Source organism: Phyllobates terribilis, unplaced genomic scaffold (genome assembly GCF_046119375.1).
Source record: "Phyllobates terribilis strain yellow unplaced genomic scaffold, ASM4611937v1 Scaffold_4__5_contigs__length_816908805, whole genome shotgun sequence".
Lineage (NCBI taxonomy): Eukaryota > Metazoa > Chordata > Amphibia > Anura > Dendrobatidae > Phyllobates > Phyllobates terribilis.
This window is the reverse complement of record NW_027362764.1, coordinates 757,789,840-757,810,632: the sequence shown is the minus strand read 5'-3', so window position 1 is coordinate 757,810,632 and position 20,793 is coordinate 757,789,840. Positions and strand designations below refer to the sequence as shown.

The window sequence follows — 20,793 nt, the reverse complement described above, 5'->3', positions numbered from 1 at the left end:
CGACAGAGGGCAGGAGAGTGGCACAATAACGAGGGTCTGCAGGAACAGTGAAGCTCAGTGGAGGATCCGTAAGTTTGGGGCTGCATTTCAGCAAATAGAGTTGACGATTTGCTCAGGATTAATGGTGAGAAATCCAGGCAGATACTTATCCATCATGTAATACCATCAGGGAGGCGTCTGATTGGCTCCAAAATTATTCTGCAGCAGAAGAATGACCCCAAGCATCCAACCAATGTCATTAAGAACGAGGAGTCCTGGAACTGATGAACCGACCCCACAGAGCCCTGATCTCACATCATTCAGTCTGTCTGAGATCACATGAAGACACAGAAGGATTTGCACAAGCGACATGCACAGAAGATCTGGGGTCAGTTCTCCAAGATGTTTGGAACAACCTTCTGCCGAGATCCTTCAAAAACTGTGTGCAAGTGCCGAGTATCTAGAAGAAGTGATGGAGGCTACTGGGGTGGGCGGTCATCAAATATTGATTGGATTTAGATTTCTCTTTTGTTCATTAACTTTGCATTGATAAAAAATAAACTGTTATCACTTCTATGGTTGAAATAAATCATTCTTCCTTTGCAGGATCTTCTCCACACCTGCCTAAAATTTTTGCACTGTATATATACATAAATGAGTTATAAGTTCCATCTATTTCGGATGTTCCGGTTTAATGCAGCATAAATCACTTAATACTATAGAAATGCCGCATCCGTCCATCCATCTTCAGGGAAATATGAGCAGTTTTGAGACTAATGCCCAATAATGTCTATTTTACGTCCATTTTCCCTGTAGTCACTTCTGGAAAAGAGGCTTTTTGAGAGGTTAATTGATAACTTATCTTGCATTGGCTTTTTGGCAGTAATGTAATTTACTGCAGCAATTAGATGAGTTCAGTGGCTTTATACAGTACAATGGGGGCAGTAGAAAGAAAATTCCCGTCCTCATTGGAAACATTGTGTCCTCTGACAATAGATGAGTTTGTTAAATTGCCGTTTTCAGATTTGTTACATGTGTCACCAAGTAGCGAAATCTAATGAATGGCAATCAGAATAATACAGCGAATGGACGGATTACGTTGTGGAATATCAATGAACAATGCCATGCTTTTTATAGGGCGAGCTCGGCAATTCATTTCCGATGGGCATTAACGAAAACTGGGGTCACCCATAACATCCAATCACATCACTGATGTCTACCTTCCATCTTGGGCTTTCTATTTTTACAAAAGTTGGTTCTTTTGCATTTGCTCCTTCCACAAGATAGGGGATAACTTGCTGATTGTTGGGACCACCACCGATCCCAAGCACAGGGCTACGGCATGCCCCTTTTAATTGAGTGATAGCAATGTGGCCCCCATTCATTCATCCATATAGTCAAGAATTGTAATCAACCGTCTCCGGTAGCCCCATAAACAGTGACCCTACAGTTGGGATCAGTCCTATCTGTCAGACCTACAGTCCTGTGGATTGGTGATGATTTCCTAAGTTGGGACAGCCCCCTTAAATAATATTCTAACCCGTCAAACTTTTGGCTTTTGCAACACTAGCCCCCTAGAGGTAGCCTCTAAGAAAGGGGTCAACAACTTGCAACTCTACACTTGTTACACTGACCGGCTGTGGTGGTTGCGGACCCCTGCTCTAAGAAGGAGAGATGCCTTGGAGAGCATCCTTCTCTGTTAGGATGCGTGTATACCCAATTGGAAGTATCTAGATCATCCCCTATGAGAGATGCATTACATATTTTGAGAATATGCCATAAATAAGTTGTAAGGTTAATATCCTCTTTGTGAAGACCCCTTGGAGACATGCCTATGAGGGTATGTGGGAGGTGGATGGGTCCTACTGCTAGACGAATCAATGCTACCTAATCATTGTGTAAAAGTTGGGTAAATCCAGTGCCAAACCTCGTTTTGCAAGTGCAAAATGTCCATTGAAGCCATGAGGAGCTTGTTGTTCTCAATAGACACCTGTGGGTTTTCAATGGCCATAAGCCTCACTCTCTGCTTTAACCCAATCGAAGATGGAACAAGGACCAAAGAGAACATTGCTAGCGCTACCACCACACCCAGTTGGAAGTAAAAATAGGATCAAACCAAAAATATCCAGATTATAATAGCCATGTCTTGTGGTGCTCAGCTTGATACTTGTTTAAGATCATGAAAATTCAGAGAAGAGCAGAAGTGGTACTCACCAGCAATTTCGGTAAAATGCACTTTATTTCGGTCACAGGATTGCAGACAGAGACATCTGCTGTTTCACGTGAGTTCATGCTTCTTCTGGCTCACAGAAGAAGCTTAAAGCACCAGAAGAAGCGCGTACTCACGTGAAACAGCTGTTGCTCATTTCACTGGTGTCTCCTGTGACTGAAATAAAGTGCATTTTACTGATATTTCTGGTGGTGAGTGCTGCTTCTCTTGTTCTCCTCTAAATTTTCATGACCAATCGAAGAGGGATCTGGTCGCTGAACCTTCTTATTAGCTCTGATAGGATTTGTAGCAAGAGGTCTACTAACACTATTAGAAGATACAAAGCTACTCAATGAAGTCTAAGCTTCCTTAAAGGGATCTTTCTAAATTTGGGTTATTGTTCCTTTAAGGGGGTTGTCAAGTTTTAAAAAGAAGCTGGTGTTTTTTTGGGGAATTTTTCCATTCGACAAAGAGTAAGGAATGTTCTATTATAATGAAATACATATTAATTACCCCAAAAAATCCATGCTCTGCTGCTCAAGTGATGACATACCAGCCAATCATTGGTAATATTGGTCATGTACACCATGTAACCACTAACACCAGCGATTGGCTGCAGTATGGGACATCAACACTTCCAGAATTGGTGGAGACACCACGAGTGCTGCCATGGCAGGAGATTCAATGGATGAATGATGCTTATTTATTTATTTTACAATGTTCCCTACTCTTTGCTCATTAAAAAAAAAACCTTAAAAACTCATTTTGTAGAGGGGATGGTCCTCTATTTTTGAATTCTCATCTTTTGGCCAGAGTGGAGAGCAGCTACAAAGAGCGTCTTTGCCTCTGGAGGACTTGTCCTGTCCTGCCCTACACATACAACCCATTGATTTGAATGGACATAGTGTAATGCTTCATTTGGCCTGTGGTGGTGCTGCACGGACATTGAACACTTTCCTCAATAAAAAATATAGCTGATCGCTGGGGATCTTAGTAGGAAGACCCTATTAATAAGTTGGAACTGCCCAAAGTGAAGAACGCTCTTAGCATTATAGGACTTCGAAAAGCATTGTAGTTTGAGACAGTGTCATCCATAATGATGTCCACCTGTTGACATTTTGGAATCATAGAATGTTATAGTTGGAAGGGACCTCCAGGGTCATCGTGTCCAACCCTCTGCTCAATGCAGGATTCACTAAACCATCTCAGACAGATGTCCGTCCAGCCTCTGTTTGATATTTTAGATATGTTCCTTCAGAAATTATCATCCTCTAGTCAACGAGGCCAAACAAATGTTCACAAAATAGTCTTTTCATGAGGCCAAGCTTTGAGGAACCGTAGTCTTCATCATATTACTTATTAGTGAGGTTGGGGCTCGATAAGCTACCAATGGCTTGTTTAATAACATGGTGCAAACTGATACTTTGTTTCTGATGCAACCAATTGGATCCATGTTTCAGAGGTCTAAGTTACCATTGGTCTCCACCCATGAGGTGCAGATCACCACTCGACAATAAGATTGACCTCATCCATGTATCATGTTATTAAAACGTATCCATTTACCACATATACACGATGAAGGAAGACGCAGGATGAGTCGATATTCGGCTCCATGGGGTCTCCAGTTCATTGTGGTAGTGAATGGATCTGCTGCTTTCTCCTGCCCACTGGCTCACCGCACGGACTAGCCGCCATCGTTGTGTAGAGGTGATGGGTGCACATGACGTAAGATGTATTGTGCTCTTCTTTCAATTGCATGGAATGCTGTTTTTGACTTGCAATGCCAACATGACCTAAAATATATTGCATTTTTTTTTTCATAACCCCAGGGGACTAGCAGGTTTTATTTTTTTGCATGTGCTTTCCCCTAGACTCTGGCTGCGCTAACAAGAAATTCAATAAATCTGCTTCCAAACCATCTTGCACAAGCTTTGCATGTCCAGTCTGGTCCCGAGGAGATTAACAAGCGAATAGAACACACCATCGACTTACGGAGTGGAGATAAGTTGAGAAGAGAGCATATCAAGCCTTTCTCACTGATGTTTAAAGACTCCAGCCTGGAGCATAAGGTAGCTGAGTCTGGGTGGCAAGACCGTATCTATCGTCTGTGTAATGAAAAAATATATATATATTTGTGAAAATTCCATGTTGTTTTTTTAACCTCGGCCCCGCCTTTTAAAGTGAACCTGCCCCCCCCCCGACACTACTTTAAATGAGCTCATTGTGTCATGCCGTAAAACCAGAGGTGCACACCCTGCTGTCCGGGGAACAAATGCTGCCCCCAATTTTATTCTGTGTGGACATTTCTGCTTATATAGAATTTCTCTCTGTTGAGTCCTCCAATGAGGAAGAAATGGTTGAGCTCTCTCTATAGGTGTGTAGTCAACCGGGACCGAGATCGGAATGCAGTGCGCGGACTGGCCGACGGCTCTCCCGACTTGAGCGGGACAGCTTCATATACTTCTATGCCGCTATCACGCTCGGGACGGGAGAGCCGCCGGCCAGTCCGTGCACTGCCTTGTGACCTTGGTCCAATCTATATGACCGATTGATGGCCCCCTAAGGGCTCATGCAGGTGTCCGTGCAACAAGATCCAAGCACGGACCACAATGCACGCACTGGCCGCAGTATGACTGCCTCATAGAATTATATCGGTAGACCCGCTGCCAGTCCGTGCTTGGACCGTATTGCACGGGCGTCTGCATGAGCCCTAATAGTTTTTATGCCACATGAACTACAATCCTTACACGTGGCCACCTCCACTCCTTTTCTCTGGAGTGCCATAGAGGGGAGGAGGTGACCCCCATTTTCCAGATAAGTTGGAAGTTATATGTCTCATGTGGGCATACCCCTCATTAGACCTTCGGGGGGGTGTTACGTCTAACACTATGCCCCTCAGACCCAAAAAAAGGTTGTGCACCCCTGCCCTAATAGAAGTCAGTGTAATTGCCTTCACTAAACCACCCCTTAAATTACCTAATATTAGACCTTTAAAGAGGATCACACTCCATAACTGCTCCAAGATGATCATATGATCCTTTTTGGCCCAGGTGATTGGCATATTTTCAGCCCTCCATGTCCTGTGTGCTTGTTAAGTGGTAATATATCACGGGGTATGACACCATTGATCTAATTTAAAGATATGTCCTTTCTTACGTTTTCTGTAAGTCCAATAATTAAAAAAAATAACAAACGTTAACTTTGTGATACTCTGTTGGGAGATGTTTATGCTATATGTGTCTATATGTGGCCACCCAGTGGTTGTAATGTGGTTTGCAGTCATGTAGCGGTTTTGGTTGTGAAAATGCGTTGAATCTGTATGGGGAGGAACTAGAGTCCTTAACAAAAGTTGCCTAAATTTAAGGGAAGACACATCTGTAATGACGAGTTCTCATTAAATTTACATATAATATTCCGTAATTTTGCCCTTTCTTGAATTACTAGATGTTTTCTTCTCCATTTACATCCAGAGCTGATTTCTGATTTCTGCTCTTTGATCATGTACAGGGCGGTAAATATAGTGGGTCGCACTCTGGGACTCAAGCATAAGGGGTTCCAGAAGGTCCCTTTGGTCCATATTAGAATACCAACATTATTAAAGACCCTTAATAGTTGGGGGCCCTTTTGGAGATTGCATTGGGGGCCCGTTTAGAGATTACATTGGGGTCCACAAGCTTCAAGTTACAGCATTAATTATGGAAATGGATTGCAGTCATATCAAGTCATCCTTCATTTACCTTCCGTAAAGGGGGCTTTAGAGTTTTGGACGTTAGATAAGGAGGTAGTAGGTGGGTGGTTCTCTATTACTGGTGGGTTGGATAAAGTATATAAGGATATCTGAAAACAAAAGCAACTTTCCTCTAAGTAGTTGTCAAGTCAGTAGAGTTCTCACAACGCCCTGCTCCCCGGTAACAGGGAAACTTGTAGAGTTTTGAATGCTGCTCTTGTAACTTGAGTAAACACATACACAGATTATTTTTATGTTCTTTTATTTCCTAAATGCAAAGTGAAACAACTTTGTAACTAGCTTTTTTATTTATTTATTTTTTAAAACAACTTTTTATACCAATTTTCTGCTCCATTGTATCTGTAAGTTCTTTAGCTAGCTCAGTGCTTTTGCAAAAATGTTACAAATCCATCAGAGCTCCTGCTCCTGGTTATGATAGCTCTCGCTTTTCTCCTTTCTTCTCAATGTTGGGGCTTGTGCACGTGACCGATTATATCGGAGGCGGACGTGTGCTATCATGTGGTTTTCACGGCTAGGACTCAAACCCATGTTGTTCTTTGGAGCTTTGCTCTTGTCCAATCTTTTGCTTGGACGAAAAAGATCAGTGACATGTCCGATTTTGATCAAAATCAGCAATGCAAGTCTATAGGTCAGTAGAAAACATCGGATCACACTTGGATAATATCCGAGTGCAGTCCGAATTTTCACGGACTGACATAATAGAGAAGGTGGAGAATTCTTTTTTTCTCTGCACCTTCAAGAACAACTTATCCCACTCTGATCTGAGTCTAATCAGAAAAATCAGACCATTTTTCTCAGTTGGAGATAAAATGGTCTTGTGACCCTACTCTTAGAGATAGCAACACGTAGAGGTGAGAAAGCATGTAAAGTCTTAGGGAGGGCAGATAAAATAAACTATAGACAAGGAGAAAAGCACATGAGCAAGAAATAAGTGCAGGATAGAAACTTTGCTGATATATGAGCTACTAAAAACATCAGCACCATGGTTACACACAGAGATTACATCTAGCTTTTATTACTGGGAGAGACACTCAAACAAGAGAGAAGTATGAAACTGGGATCAGGCTGCAAACTGCATATCAGTTTCAGGGTCTGAAAATGAATGAAGATTTTAGACTGAAGGTTAGTGCAATATTATTAACTAAAGGTAAATACTAACACTAATACTAATTTTTTTCTACGTCAAAGGTGTCCATAACATTCCTTATTATGTTATTCGTAGAACAGGGACCGAAGGAGAAAACCAATGAGGAAATCCCTGTGTTGTTCTCCACCTCCTAAATCCTGCACTGAGTATAGCACAGTATCAGTTTTTCCTTTTATTTTTTTTATGAAATAGATGAATTTGCACTATTTTTGCACTATTTGATAAGTAATTGCTTCATATCTAAGAGCACCTCCTTCCGCAAGATGAAGTCTGTATTTAGTTATAAGGGTTGTGCTATGAGAATGAATATTAAATATCATATTAGTATGGTGGAATAGCCCTTAAAGGGTATGAACAACTCTAGGGGTATTTTTTTGTAACTTAGATTCATGTATTTTGCAGTTAAAAATAATTTTTGCCATTGGGTTTCATAAAAAATTTACCATTATTGAACTTTTACAATCTCTTTGTTTCCCTGTACAATGACCAGCTCAGAATCCGCCAGTGAGCTCATTCTGATGGGGAGTTTGTAGCTCTTTTATCTGTCTTTTTCTGAGTTCCTCTCAGCTAATTTATAACCGCATCAAAGTTCAGCTCAACTTTGATGTGGTCTGTATTCATAAATCATCAGAATGGAGCTCAGAAAACGACAGATAAAAGAGTTCGGTATATAGGGTGTGCACTAATCAGGGGCGCATCAATAGGCCTTTTCATCCAGAATATTGCACAAAAATGGAAAGTAAACTTTTCTGTGGCCGAAAACAACTGCTGAAGATTTAGGATATTTTCATCTGTTCGTCACACGTAAACCCAGCGTTATCGCAACATATAAATTGACAACTTGCATGAAAACAATAATTACCCCACAGGAGGCCCAAAATTACAGGCTCTGAACGCAGACTTTCCGAAACAACATACACAGTCTATATCTAGAAATTTCAACAGAATTGCTTTTTTTTTCTTTTGGTGATTTAAAGTTATATTTGCTTGGCGATATTTCCTTAGAATGGATTTAGTCTTGTCCCATACTCTAGATTCAGAAGGGACGGGGAGCCAGCTGAAAAATAAAAATAAATAAAATAAAAAGCTTAAAATTGTGTCTTCCTACTGCCACCACTAGGAGGAGCTCCTTGTTCTAGGACTTATAGAGCTCTGTCTCCCACTGAGCTGAATGGCCCAGGTTTAGTAATTTTCTATGGGTGGTAGATGCAGTCAGTGGGAACCTCGCTAATCCTGACAATGATAACTTGGTTGCGGGGGGGGGTCCCTCTTATTTTTATCCTGTACAACGATGCAGTCTACTTCCTTCACTCGCATGCAGCAACATTGCAGTTTCCTGCACAGGAGGTGGCCGGTCACCAGTGTGCAAAAAAAACCACAGCACCCTGTCCCGTTCCTTTTTTCAATGACCGTTGATCATAAAATTATAGTTTATCCTAGTAAAATGATGGGAAAACCCCTTTAATAAAAAATCAGTAGGCAGGTAGTTCCTCCTTGCGGTGGAAGCAGGGCAGACCCACACTGTGTGAATGTCGGTGCCAAACACCCCATGATGGCACTCCACATCTCCTTTCGTTGTTTCTCAGACACAGCACCATACTTCTGCTTGTGGCTGTTACTGGTACTGCAGTTAGTCCCATTCATTTAACTGATTGGGCAGTTTGCAATACCACTGGCCCCCCGAGTTAGTTGATCAGCAGTAAAGTATGGGCGACACTATAGTCTTAGGCCTCATTCAGATGTCAGTTTTTCTCACATATGAGAAAAGCGGACCAATTATTTTGATCAGTGTGTGCTCCTAGTGTCACCAGTTTTTCTTGTACTCGAAGAAATTGAAAAAAAAAACATTTGTCCACATCGGATGTTATCTGAGTGCTGTCCTCTTTTTTTTACGGACCCATTGCCGATTTTGATCCAACATTTGGATCAAAATCGGACATGTATCCACGATCTGTGAAAAACACAGATAGCAGTCTCACGTAAAAATCCGACAAAAAAACACAAAGTGAGCTGGAGTTTAATTTGATATACGTGTTACATATAAATGCATGTTCACACTGGCCATTAAACAAACAAACCTGAAACAAAATGAGCATAAACCCTGCTGTAACTAAATAACTAAAAAGCAAAGTTGCATTTAAATAACATAGGGTTCTTAGTAAACACAAAAGTGTAAATGCCGTTCCAACCACGACAAGGTGACCTTATTCGGGGTGGTTCCTAAACTGTCCGACGTCTGAATCAGCTCTTAAAGTACATTTTCCGCAGCCAATTTTGCAGTGTTAAACATTCGCCGATCGGAAAATATTTACTGACTTGATCGGCAATCGTTTAATAGCCTGTTTACACGGTCCAACCTGGCTTAAGATGGCGACAGATCAATCAGTAATACCTTGTTCTGTGCGCATAGGCTGCCACTTGATAGAAAATGTGAAAAAGGAGCAATCAGCTCACCTGTCCAGGTGCACGGCAAAATACTCCAGTTATGTTCATACATTGCGTTTTTTTCAGCGTTTTTTTATGCGCTTTTTATACTAATTTTCTGCTCCATTTTACATTACCAGCAAAGTCTATGAGATTCCAGAAATCCCGTGCACACAGCTTTGCATGTTTTTTTGCAGAATAGAGCATGTCACTTCTTTCAAAGTTTTTTCAGCGTTTTTCACCCATTGGAAGTAATGGCTGGTGAAAAAACACTGAAAAAATGCCTAGTGTGAACATAACTATCAGATTTTGCTGCAGTTTTAGTGAAAAAAAGCAAGTAGAGCAGAATGTGAAACTCATTTATTTTTGTGATTTTACCATCTTTTCTTAGTCACTTGAGATGGCAGTTTGGATTAGGAGAGTTTAATTAAATTAGTGAAGTGTACAGTGTAAACATTGGCTGAGCTATGTATGAGATTGAACAATACCTGTGGCCCACAGAGGTGTGAAATTTAACAATCCCTGAGCAATTCAATGACAGACCATAGTGTAAAATTAAATAGTGTCCTACAAACTCAATGCACTGCCAATGTCTTAGTTAAACTATTCCTGAACAATTCACCTCCCCCCACCATTACATTTGTAATTCTGGTGAATATGGTTTCACATATGTCTTCCATTGGTGACCTGTGTTCATGTTTCTGTGGAGGAAGCAAAGCTGAACTTTGGGATCCTGAAAAACGCAGCAAAAATGCACCAAAAAACGCAGCAAAAAAACAAGGGGAAAAAAACAAGCAAAATCCTGAACAAACCTTACTGGCAAGAGATCAGGATTTTCAGCAGAAAAAAATGCTGAAAAAAACGCAATGTGTGAACATAGCCTAATAGCAACAGTTTAAACAATAGCCAGCGCTCACATCTTCTTAAAAGAATTGCTTTATTGATCCAGTCATATAAAAGGCACAAAAAATGGTTGAACAAAAATTAAAAAAGCAGAAAATAAATATCTACTGCGCTCCCAGGCAACATGTTTCAGACCTGCATGGTCCTTTGTCAAGCCTGGACAAAGGACTATGCAGGTCTGAAACATGTTGCTGCTGTTCTACTTAACCATTTTGTGCCTGGATCAATAAAGATTGCTCTCAGTGCACCTCCTCAGTTCTTTTTACACAGGACAATCTGCTGCTGAGAATGATAATCTTTTGTGCAAACTAAAAGATCATTTCACCCGAGTGTTTTCCTTGTTCTTCCAGCGATCAGAAGGTTTTTTTACAATGCACAATTATCGGGAAACGAGCGTTCCCAGAAATGGTAATCGTGTAGTGTAAATGATGCACCTTTAGATACCCCAGCCTCTGAACCATCCAGTTCAGCTGCGCGGTGTGGCAGTGAACCCTCCTCGGGGGACTGATTATAGTGTTTTCTGGTGCATCCAGTACAGATCTGCCAATCTCCTCAATCATTAGAGATAAATATAACACACTCCAGTCTCCTTCAGTAATAATGGGTTGGAGTGAATGGATGACTCCTTCTTTCTTGTTACACTTTTTTTTTTCTTTGTTAGAAATCAAAGTTTGAAAAACTCAAAAAGTTTTTCTTCTCCTTTAAAAATGTTTAAAAAGTGATTTTAATTTAATGTTCATTTTTTTTGTTATCATTGATTTTAGATGATTAACAATAATGATATTAGTCATCATCATCATCATATTACTTTTTTCGTAATAAAGGAAAAAGTCATAGTTGAAATAAAACTTGTAAACAAAGTTAACATAGTTGTTGCACCTCCTCAGTTCAGGTGAGACTGCAATCATCGCCAATATTTTACTCATTCATGTCATATACACAGTGGTCTAGGATGCTGATATATGTGGAGTTTTGTCACACCCTTCCCACTGGAGAATCAGTCACAGTTAAGGACATCTTCATTTCCAAAAAAATATTGACTGTGAAGTTAAAAGGGACCTTTCACTGGATTTTTTTTTTAACTGAGTACCTCCTATGATTGCCGCTGCTCCACTGATTCTGGAACAGTTTTTCTTTTTCTTCTGTGCCCCTCCTTTGCAAAGTTATGCCCCTCAGTCATAATGATGCAGATTTTCCCTTCAGCTAACTGGGTGTATACCATAGAACTCTATGTGGGCGTGGCCATGTTTTGATTGGCCGGAATCGTGGGAGAAAAAGTAAACATTCCCAGTTGATGTAAGGGAAAATTTACATAATTATTACTGAGGGGCATAACATTGGAACGGAGGGGCACAGAAGAAAAAGGAAAACTATTCCAGAATTAGTGGAGCAGCAGCAATTAGAGGAGGTACTCAATTAAAAAAAATACAGTGAAAGGTCCCCTTTAAAAGTAAAATAATGGACTGTTTGATACCCCATAGCTAATATATTTCCTCAGTTAAAGAAATAGTAATCACCACTGTCTTCGGCTGTCTAGCTTAGTGACAACGTTTCCGTACTTGTGAAGTATCTGGGAGAGTCCTGTGAATCCAATACCAATAGGGGTGGGGTTTTCATAAGCGGGTTTCCCTGGAGTTTTGTTGGTGAGCTGAGGTGATGAAAAAATGTCTTCTTTTTGGGAATTAAAATGTTGGTATGCAGGCTTCCAATATCTCAGGTTATTTTTACAACCTTGTATGTTATAGGAGGCTGGGATAGTAAAGGGGATCTGTCAACAGATTTTTGCTATTTAATCAGAGAGCAGCATAATATTGGGCAAGGGAGCCTGATTCCTGGGACGTGTCACTTACTGGGCTGTAGTTAGTAGTTTTAATACAGTTAGTGTTTTATCAGCAGGAGATTATCACTAGAAGACTAGGTCTCAAGCAAGCCAGACATACTAATCTATGTAACCTCGCCCCCACCATTGATTGGCAGCTTGCTGTTAGTGTACACAGGAAGCTGCCAATCAGTAGTGTGGGCGGGGATATACATAGGAAGCTGCCAATCAGTGGTGTGGATGGGGTTATACACAGAAATCTGCCAATCAGTGGTGTGGGCAGGGTTATACACAGAAATCTGCCCATCAGTGGTGTGGGAGGGGTATTACACAGAAATCTGCCAATCAGTGGTGTGGATGGGGTATTACACAGAAATCTGCCAATCAGTGGTGTGGGAGGGGTATTACACAGAAATCTGCCAATCAGTGGTGTGGGCGGGGTTATACACGGCTCAGCATTCCAAGCTCTGCTAAATCTACAGCAGAAGAAACATGGATTCTATCATAACTGCACCAAGCAGCCCAATAAGTGGCACATCGCTGGAATCAGGGTCTCAGCCCCTACATCATTCTGCTCCCAGATTACATGGGAAAAACCTGCCAACAAATTCTAAGGCTAAATAGACACAACTAGAATTACAGATTTTGAGGAAGGACTTATGTGTCAGGACATATTAATGATCCTTTCTACATCCAAACTGCATAGTGACGTAATATGGCAAATATTTTGGTTTATTGTACCTCTAATTTCTAAAGGAGGTATCCGGGGTTGCAGGGATATCGGGGTGCCAGTGTAACATAATGTAGATATTCTGGTGAACATTTTTCTATAATGGCCAAGTCATAATCCATTAATGTGAATGCCGTGACCAATTTACAAATCGTTTCAAGGTGGCGACAAAAGTTACGTGGTAACGTTGGTTTAGTGGTGACATACAACTGAGGTCCCCGAGGTTAAGAGCCACAGTTACTGTATCTCTTGGGCCAACAGACCCGTATTTGCTGGGACTGTCTTTAATTTTCAGAAACCACCCTGACAAATTTTGACATGTGATGGGGGGGGGGGTGTTTAAAAAAATCCCACAATAAAGAGTGCGGTTGCATTGGGGTTTGAGGGTTTCCAGTCCTTAAAGAGGATCTGTCACTTATCATAAACTTGTGCTGGAATCGATATATTGGTTCTGTAATTTTGCTGTTTTGTTAACGATACAAATCTCGTGATATTTTCTTTGATCTTCGGATGTTTTTTCCTCCTTTTTATATTTCAGTATTCTCAAATGAGGGATGAAGTGTTCAAATCCAACCTGGTGTGCGCATTCATCGTCCTCATTTTTATCACTGCGATCCAAAGCCTGCTTCCGTCATCAAGGTAATTCTAATATTCTTTGTCTTTTTTTATTGATTTGCATCATTATTTTTTTTTTAGTACATAAATTGGTGACAATTCTGACTTCTCGGTCACATTCACATGTTCAGTATTTGGTCAGTATTTTGCATCAGTATTTGTAAGCCAAAATCAGTAGTGGGTGATAAATACAGAAGTGGTGACGTGTTTCTATTATACTTTTCCACCGATTGTTCCACTCCAGATTTTGGCTTACAAATACTGATGTAAAATACTGACCAAATACTGAACGTGTGAACGTGGCCAAAACCTAAAAATTCTAATCCATTTGTGGATGACTCCTTGCATCCCATTACCCTCATGTTGCTCTAGCAAAGGTTTGGGAAGCTGAGGAGTTCATAATTGCAAACTATCTCGATTTTTCTTGGACAATCCCACGAACGTGACCTTAAAAAGGGGCTGGGTTTAGCAAAACCATGCCCAAGAGGGACTGTTTGGATGTGTTCCTAGGAGAGGGGGCTTAGAGATCTCAGATTTGGCATTCTAAATGTTTGTTAGCATGAGATCTGTTTGCAATACCCTCGGAAAGTGACGAGGAGGAAATCAGGCGGTCATGGGAAATTTTAAAATAATGGCTCCTTTTGGTTCAGAGATTTCCTTTAAGGGCTCGCTCACACAAGCGTATAACTCGGACGAGTGCTCTGCGATGTTTTATCAGATTGCACTCGGGCCAATGTTATTCTACAGGGCAGTGCAGATCTGTGTTTTTTTTCTCATGCCGATTCGGCATCAGAAAAAAATTACAGCATGCTGCGGGTGGATCTGCAATTCGGATGACACGCACCAATACAAGCCTACAGCTGTATGTAAAACATCAGACTTCACTCGTATGTCTTCCGAGTGCAGTCTAATTTCTGCAGACTCAGACAATGGAAAAGATGGAGAAATTAAGCTCTCCATCTTTTCCACACCTGTGCTCCTATTTTCTAATGCGAGAGAATCGGATCACACTAAGATGACACTCGGCTCAAAACGCTGACAGAATTTGAGCAGAGTGTCATTAACATAATCGGCCCGATTCTCTTACAGAGTGAATATACGATCGTGTGATCCTAGCCTTAAGGGATTATCCAGGACATTTTTTTTTTTTTTTACTATGGGCCTAAAAGCTAACTCGGACTGGCCCACTGGGGAGCAGGTAAATCCTCCGGTGGGCCCCTGTGAAGGACTGCTAATGAAAAGTGCTAAATTGCTTTATTCAATACTTTCAGAGAAGCGAATTGTTTAATATTATATAAAAGCATAAGTAAATTTGTGTACTAGGGTCAGGTTATTTTTCAATCTTATTGGTGGGCCCTTCCCACCTCATTCCAACACTGGGGTGCTACCTACCTGCCTGTTGTGCTTGACGCCGATCTCTGCCAGCGATTCAGTGGCTTCCGCTGATGAGACGTGGACAGAGCAGCGGCTTTTCTTCAGCTCAGCTCTGTTGACGGGGCGTGACTGCCGACATCGTGCTGACTGATAGCCAGCTCCCCACTCCCTAACTGCAGGAAGCCGGCTGTCAATCAGGGTGACGTCAAAAGTCACATCCCATCGACAGAGCAGCCTAGAAGGAGAAGAGCTGCTCTGTTGAGCAGCTGAATCACCGGCAGGAGCAGTCAATGACCGCTCTGTGCCGGCACTGGGTAGAACAGCCACGTAGTTAGCATGTCTGACATGTATGGCAGTGATTATATCCTGAGGCAACATTAAAGGGAGTGTCCAGCCTCATGATATCGATGATCTAGTCCAAAGGTAATCAATATCATAATGGTGGGGGTCCGACACTTAGCACCCCCACCGATCAACTGCTTTGCTTTTTCAACTGAAAACTGCTGATCAGAGGGGGTGCCGAACGTCAGACCCTCACTGGGCCGACATCTCACGTTCGTCTTCAATATCATAAGACGAGACAATCCCTTTAAGGCCAGATAAGTAAAATCCAACCTGTCCAGTTCCTGTTATATACAATATGATAATAGTCATCTAAAAAAGAGACCGCTCTTACAGAAAGCGCCCACCCTCTCTGGCATCCATGTGTTCTAATCAGACATATGGACAGTCTTCCTGCTGGTACCACATATTATTGTACCTCCAGGTATCATCTATAATATTTTGTGGCATCCAAAATCATTTGTTCAATTTTCCTGCAGCTCCCCCGCAGGAGAAATTAAGTATTGGGCAGAAAAGGTTGTAACGCATGATGAAATAGGTCCTCCAGAGAGAGCAGGTTAATACAGTTGCTTTCTACTTTAGGGACTAGTTGAGGATCATAAGCAGACAATGCCTTTAGACTTCACTGATTGTGATTTAAAGGAACCATATGTACTATAATCAGAGCCATATCTATCACTGCGTGTCCCTTTAAGCAACCAGTGAAATATATCAGATAATTGGCACATATACAGTCATGGCCGAAAGTGTTGACACCCTTGAAATTGTTCCAAAAATGAAGTATTTCTCCCAGAGAATTATTGCAGTTACACATGTTTTGTTATACACATGTGTAGGGATTTGTACTCACTGAGCCGCTTTGGACGTAGGCACGGGTTCACACAGTGATGCAGTCCATGGGTTCAAACAAACTGGTGGTTTATTTAGTGTCCATACACCAGTGAGGAAACAAAAGTGTGGCGCCCCTGAGGGTTCGACCGCCACAGGGATGCTGCACCTCTTTAATGGGGTGTAGTGTTCCTCCTCTGAGGTAAGAACAGTGCGATGGTCAGGACCCTCCCTCCACATCCAACACCACACTTCTCCCACCAGAGGGGGCTAGTAGGCACTAGGTGCTGCCCCTGCTGGAAGTTGGGAGACTGGGGAACCAAGAGATAGGGGAACCAATTAGTGGGTGAGAGTGGAGGATTCACATTTTAGTGACACTTTAAATTTCATATTTAATACACAGCCATCTTGGTTCTGGGTTCTTTGATCGTGACCTTCCTCCCTGAGCGTGGATCCTGTGTGGACCTGCAGAGGATGGAGGCACGGCCCTCATACCCTGGCCTTGGGTTGAGGGGCAGGTTGCAGATAATGTATGTCTCAGCCCGGTCAAGGACCGTGACCAAGAAGGCCCGGAGCTTTAGAGTGTAGCTCCACCGCAAATGGATCCCAGGGGGATGCAGACGGAGCGGTATACGCCACCTGTCCTCGCCAACCTGATTTATTCAGAGGGATTCCGGCTGCAAAGGGGGTACCGGCCCCCGACACCTGACCTTGCCACTCTACGTCCTGGTCAGGGAACGCCGATAGGCCCTGAGGATCCCACCGGGTAACGGAAGGAGCGGAGCTGCCACCCGTACCCCTTTTTCTGAGTGAAGTTCAGAGGGAGACCCGGCCTATCTACACACACACAGACAGGAAAGGACCCGGTCTGAAGTCTAGGAACACTCTGGTTCGGGGTCCTGATTGAACACTGGACTTACTCGGAGGTTGTCGCCCCCCCCCCCGTCTCTGGTGACCGCAGAACTCCGTGAGGAGCAGGGAGAAGCCTTCCAACTGCAATCTCCACCATGATTAAAAACCCTGGAAGTTAACCCCTATGGCCTCCGGACTCTTTATTCTGCATTACACCACATTACGCAGCACCAGACCTCCTAAACTACTACCCCCTCCATCCTAGTCCTCTGCCCTGAGGCCCTGCTCCGCCTGTGGGAAGTAGTAACAACGATGGCTGCAATAACACCATGCCTCAGCGGACTGCAGCAGCGCTGGTGGCCTTCACCAGGTGCCACAGGTGGCGTAGTCGAGATCAGCCACTCAACCCGGATAAGCCTATACCATCCTTTTTAGTGCGACGTCCCTGGGCACGGAGTGGGTCCGGGCCACGGCTGCACCCCATCTACAATGCAGGACCTGGCTTCGAGTCCCCCATCTCCCAGGGTAGGGCTTCCAGCGTCACACAAAAAGTAACAGCCTTTTCCTGCCACAAAAAGGAATAACAGAACAAAGTTCAAAATAACAAGTCCATGCAGCACGGCCTCAGCCGTTTAAACAAAGTGCTTTTCTCTGCCTCCAGCAGACTCTGAGAAGCACGTGCAAGGTGTGCTCACCTTGCCCAACACACACAGACAGACTGAGACAGGCGCAGCTGTCTTAAATCAGCCTTCCAAGACCTGGACTGGAGGTAAGTGAGCAGCTGTTCCCCCCAGCTCTTTCAGCTGCTCGTAAAACCCGGCCCTGTAATCCAGGCTAATTAAATTCCTGTCAGCACTATGTGTGCTGGAGCCTGCTTCTCCGGGTCCTACATCGCCTAAACTTGGCACTTCGGGGACTCTTACCTCCTGTACACGACCTGTCCGGCAGCCACCTTACACATGTTTATTTCCTTTTTTGTGCATTGGAACAACACATAAAAACTGAGAAAAAAAGGCAAATTGGACATAATTTCACATAAAACCCCAAAAATGGGCCGGACAAAATTTTTGGCACCCTCAACATAATATTTGGTTGCACACCCTTTGAAATAAATAACTGCAATCAGTCGCTTCCTATAACCATCAGCTTCTTACACCTCTCTGCTGGATTTTGGACTTTTGTAAACTGCTCCAGGTCTCTCATATGTGAAGGCGTCTTCTCCCAACAGCAATTTTAAGATCTCTCCACATGTGATCAATCGGATTTAGACCCAGACTCATTGCTGCCACTTCAGAACTCTCCAGCTCTTTGTTTCCATCCATTTCTGGGTCCTTCTTGAAGTCAGTTTGGAGTCATTGTCCTGCTGGAAGACCCATGACCTAGGAGAGAAACACAGCTTTCTGACACTGGGCACTACACTGCCACCCAAAATCCATTGGTAATCTTCAGATTTCATGATGCTTTGCACACAGTCAAGGCACCCAGTACCAGAGGCAGCAAAACAACCCCAAAACATCTTTGAACCTCCACCATATTTGACTGTAGGTACAGTGTTCTTTTTTTGTAGTCCTCATTCCGTTTTTGGTAAACGAAAGATGTGCTTTACCTAAAGCTCTATCTTCATCTCATCTGTCCACAAGACACTTTCCCGGAAGGATTTTGGCCTACTCACTTATATATTTTAGAAAACTGCAGTCTAGCATTTTTATATCTCTGTGTCAGCAGTGGGGTCATCCTGGGTCTCCTTCGTAGCGTTTCATTTCATTCAAATGTCGGCACATAGTTTGCACTAACACTGATGCACCCTGAGCCTGCAGGACATCTTGAATTTCTTTGGAACTTGATTGGGGCTGCTTATCCACCATCCGGACTATCCTGCGTTGAAACCTTTCATCAATTTTTCTCTGCCGTCCACATCCAGGGAGATTATCTACAGTGCCATGAGTTGTAAACTTCTTGATTATGTTTTGCACCGTAGACAAAGGAACATCAAGATCTCTGGAGATGGACTTGTAACCTTGATATTGTTGATATTTTTCAACAATTTTGGTTCTCAAGTCCTCAGACAGTTCTCTTCTCCTCTTTCTGTTCCCCATGCTCAGTGTGGCACACACAGACACACAATGCAAAGATTGAGTCAACTTCTCCCCTTTTTATCAGATTTCAGGTGTGATTTTCCTATTGCCCACACCTGTTACTTGCCACAGGTGAGTTTGAACGAACTTCACATGCTTGAAACAAAGTAGTTCACCCACAATTATGGAAAGGTGCCAACTATTTTGTCAGTCCGATTTTGGGAGTTTTGTGTAAAGTTATGCCCAAGTTGCCTTTTTTTCTCTGTTAAATGTGTTGTTCCAATTAAAATAAAGGAAATAAACTTGTGTATAACAAAACATGTATAATTGCAATAATTTTCTGGGAAAAAATTATTTATTTTCTGGAACTATTTCAAGGGTGCCAACATTTTCGACCATGACTTTATGTCCAGCTAGTGCACTCATCTACACCTATCTCCAGGCAGCTGTAAAAATATACAGTCGGATCTTCAGGACATAAAAGCAGACAATGAAGATAAATATAAGTGGGAAACCTGTTATCTCTGGCCATTACTGATTTCCAGGGGGGAATATCTTCAGACAGGGTTGTTCCTAGGCGGCCATGGGAGAAACAAGGGTCGATTAAGTGCCCATGTTAATAAAACCTACAGCCAGTGGGTCTTTTGCATTTGATATATTTGGCTGTTGTTGACAATGATCTTTGGTTGAACATTTTGATGGATTTTTCAGTTTTGAATGAGGTCAATTCAACCTCTCAGTTAATTAATGTTTTGAAGTATTATTATTATTAGGACAAACATATTTTTCCCTTTTCTTTTTTTTTAAGAATTGTATATGACGCACCCCTGGGCCTTCGTCGCGCGGCATCGCGCGCACGGGAGCTTACCTGGAGCCGGATCTGTTGAGGGTTGTAGTCTCGTGGCGGTGACCCGGTCCGTGCCCAGGGAGTCAAACTGAGCGGCGATGTATTAGCGGTAGATGTTGGACGACTACGCCACCCGTTGAATGCAGCGAAGGAGCTGCCGCTGCAGGGCAGACCGCTGAGGCCGGTGGTAGGATTGTGCAGCGTGATAGTATCACCCCCAACGGGAGGGGTATGGCCTCAGGGCAGCCGACGTGGATGATGGGGGTAGCAGGAATCACTCAGAGACGATGCGGTGTAATTCAGGGTCTTTACTGGTGATAAAGATAGACCTTCCCGGAGTACTGGCTAGCGATCGGGGCCTGGTCAGTCCTTGAGCAGATGGGATCTCCCCTGGCCAGGCGGAGTTGTAGGCCTCCCAAACTGACTGTACTCTTCTGGCTACCTTGCTAGAGGCGGGTATAAGTAGCCCACGTCCCTGAGTGTACCGTGTGGTGCTCACCTGTATGGCCGGTGACTCGGGGCCTTCTAGTGGCGTCCGCTCCACGACGGCGGTGCTGGTCCCACGCGTGTGACCGTGCCTTCGGGTTTCTTGGCCAGAGGACCTGAAATCCCCTGCCGGGCGGTTTCTGCTGCTGGGTAAAGATTAGTCCCCACAGCCTCGGACTCCGGGTCCGGTGATAGCTTCTCAGTCAGGGCGAGCTCTGCAGCTGCCAGCCCCTGACTCCTTATAGCACTGCTCCCACAGAGCTCCTGATGTTCTTTTCCTAAATCTGCTTCTCTTCTCTGTCTCTACTTCTTCTCTACTCTCTAACCCTGCCTCAGCCCTAGGTTTATATAGGGGAAGTTCTTCCCCTCCCAGGACTGGGCAGGAGGTGTGGCATGCACAGGATCCCTGACCAAG

General features: G+C 43.1%; 1 protein-coding gene across 2 annotated transcripts in view; it reads left to right on the top strand.

Moving 5' to 3' along the window:
- Positions 1-20,793, top strand: part of ADCY8 (adenylate cyclase 8) — a 395,464-nt gene that overhangs the window by 295,564 nt on the left and 79,107 nt on the right. Inside the window, exons 8-9 of one of the 2 annotated variants that reach the window (XM_073679896.1) lie at positions 4,060-4,257; positions 13,498-13,598. In XM_073679896.1, coding sequence (XP_073535997.1) covers positions 4,060-4,257; positions 13,498-13,598 — 299 coding nt within the window. The remainder of the gene's footprint in view (positions 1-4,059; positions 4,258-13,497; positions 13,599-20,793) is intronic. The other variant, XM_073679897.1, reaches the window with a different exon arrangement.